This window comes from Penaeus monodon, chromosome 41, assembly GCF_015228065.2.
Source record: "Penaeus monodon isolate SGIC_2016 chromosome 41, NSTDA_Pmon_1, whole genome shotgun sequence".
Classification (NCBI taxonomy): Eukaryota; Metazoa; Arthropoda; class Malacostraca; order Decapoda; family Penaeidae; genus Penaeus; species Penaeus monodon.
The window spans coordinates 25,452,674-25,455,173 of record NC_051426.1 but is presented as its reverse complement, the minus strand read 5'-3'; the positions used below and the strand labels follow the sequence as shown (position 1 = coordinate 25,455,173).

At 41.0% G+C, this 2,500-nt stretch overlaps 1 protein-coding gene across 1 annotated transcript in view; it reads right to left on the bottom strand.

The window, feature by feature from the left end:
• Positions 1-2,500, bottom strand: part of LOC119598315 (collectin-12-like) — an 8,507-nt gene that overhangs the window by 373 nt on the left and 5,634 nt on the right. Inside the window, exon 3 of the mRNA XM_037947976.1 lies at positions 620-725. Coding sequence (XP_037803904.1) covers positions 620-725 — 106 coding nt within the window. The remainder of the gene's footprint in view (positions 1-619; positions 726-2,500) is intronic.

The window sequence follows — 2,500 nt, the reverse complement described above, 5'->3', positions numbered from 1 at the left end:
ACATTTATTGTATGATTGAGATAGCAAACATAGGTCTTTGAGATGAACTAAGCAGATATCACATCCGACGAGAAAAGGGAGCTTAGTTAAAGCTAAATAACATTAATCATTTTACTAGAAGGGGCGGCGGTGGAGTGAATGAATAAAAAGCAAAGGAGGGTGCTGGGTTAAATCAAAATAGCATTTGTTATTCCACTGGGAAGGACAGAGAAGCATGGTGGTTGAAGTCAAACCAACATTCATTATTGCGTTAGGGGACGGAAACGGGTGCAAGGTTATGTAAAATTCACTTTGTATAGTATTTACCCTTTTCAGCGATATGAAATGATGGGTTCATTAAACTAACAGAGAACGAGATGTAGATACACTCAAACCAACAGGTAGATAGATGGAGAGAGAAAGAGAGAGAAAGAGAGAGAGAGAGAGCAAGCGAGCGAGCGAGAGAGAGAAGAGAGCAGGCGAGAGAGAGAGCAAGCGAGCGAGCGAGAGAGAGCAAGCGAGCGAAAGAGAGAGAGAGCAAGCAAGCGAACGAGCGAGAGAAGGAGAAGAAAAGAGAGCGAGCGAGTGACAGCGAGACAGACAGACAGACCAACAGACGTCAAAATGGCCAACGACTCACCATCTGACATGACGAACTCCCCCTCTGCGGCCCTGTCGTCCAGCCCGATCCAGTAAGCCTCACTGCGCGAAGTCTTCCCCGTCATGATGCGCTGCTGCTCAGCCGTCTGGAAACGGGAGTGGGGAATGGGGAATGGGGAAGATGAAGAGCAATGGGAAATGGGGAAGATGAAGAGCAATGGGGAATGGGGAATGGGAAGGATGAAGAGCAATGGGGAATGGGATTTTCAAGAGTAATGGGAAATGGGAAAGATGAAAAGTAACGGGAAATGGGAAAGATAGAGTAAATGGGAAATGGGAAGATAAAGAGTAATGGGGAATGGGAAAGGTAAAAAGTAATAGGAAATGGAGAAGATAAGAATAATGGGGAAATGGGAAAAAATAAGAATAATTGGAAATGGGAAAGATAAGAGAAATGGGGAAATGGGAGTAAAACATATTGGGAAATGTGAAAATGGAAGAGAAAAAGAAATTGGGGAAAATGAGAGATAAATAACTGGGGAATGGGAGAGACAAAAAATGGGGAAAATGGGAGTAAAGAGAATCAGGAGATGGGGAAATGGGAGAAATAAAGAGGAATGGGGAAAAGGAGAGAAAATGATAATGGACAATGGGGAAAGGGGAGAAAATGGAAATAGGAAATGGGAAAATAGAGAAGAAAAAAGGGTACAGGAAAAATTGGAGAAAGCGAGAAAAGGGAAAAGGGATGAAAACAGAATTAGGAAATGGAACATTTTGAGAAACAAGGAAGTGGAAAAATCGAAGAAAGGAGAAACAGAAACTATACAAATGTGATAAAAATACAGAAGTCAATCGAGAAAAGGGAGAGAAAAATGGAGAAAAGGCGGAAGAAACAAAGAAATGAAAGAAAATAGAGGAAAAATAGGAAACAGGAAAACGGGAAAAATAAGAAAATAAGAAGCAGAAAAGGTGCTGAAAGAGCGGTGCCTCTTGTGTGGTGAATTGTGGTGAATAATGAGTCTTTGGGTTGCGGGGGACGGGGGGGGGGGGCATAGGGGCGACGGTGTTGTGGATTTGCGGTTGTGATTTGTGAAATGGTGGTCTGATATTTAAATTTTCGGTTGTGTTTGTGAGTTTATGGTTGTGATTTGTATTTTTTGTTTAGATATTTTTTATATATTTATTTTATTTATTATTATTATTATTTTCAAGTTTGCGGTTGTAAGTTGTGAAATGGTGGTTGTGCTATTTGCGATTTTTTTTTATTAAAGTTTGAGGTTGTGATTTGTGAAATGGTTTTTAATTGTTTTTGTGAGTTTCTGGTTGTTTGCCGAGGATGCGCTTATGAGTTTCTAGTTGTCTGGTAGGATTTTATTGAAGTTAAATGAATTTGCAATAGAAACCGCTATATCAATTGAGTTTGCGATTATATTTGTGAGTTTACGCTTATGTTTCGCGAGTGAGTCTAAGGTGAGTAGTAGTATAGAGTGTCCTGAGAATTCCGTTTGATGAATCTGGGGTGAAATTCTAATGAGTCTAGTGTTGAGTAGCGTATGGATGATGATACTGGGTGAATTTCCGATGATGTTGGGCAGTGTGGATGGGTAGGGTGAACGATGACGTATGATGAGTTATGGGCGGTATAGGGTGAGTATTTCGTGGGTGTATGGTGCTTCTGGGTGACCTATAGAGCGTCTGAGTTTTGCATGGCGAGTTTGATTTTTGTGTTGTGTTTTTGGGTGATGTATGGTGGGTTTCGGTGGTGTTTGCTGTGGGTGAGTAATGCATGGTGTCTCTGTTTTTTTTTTTTTTTTTTTTCGTTTTTTCTTCTTGTTATCACTCGTGAGTTTGTGGATGCTTGGTCTCTGTGGTTGAATTCGGTGGGCGAGCAAATGCATGCTGATTGCAAGTGAGTGAAACG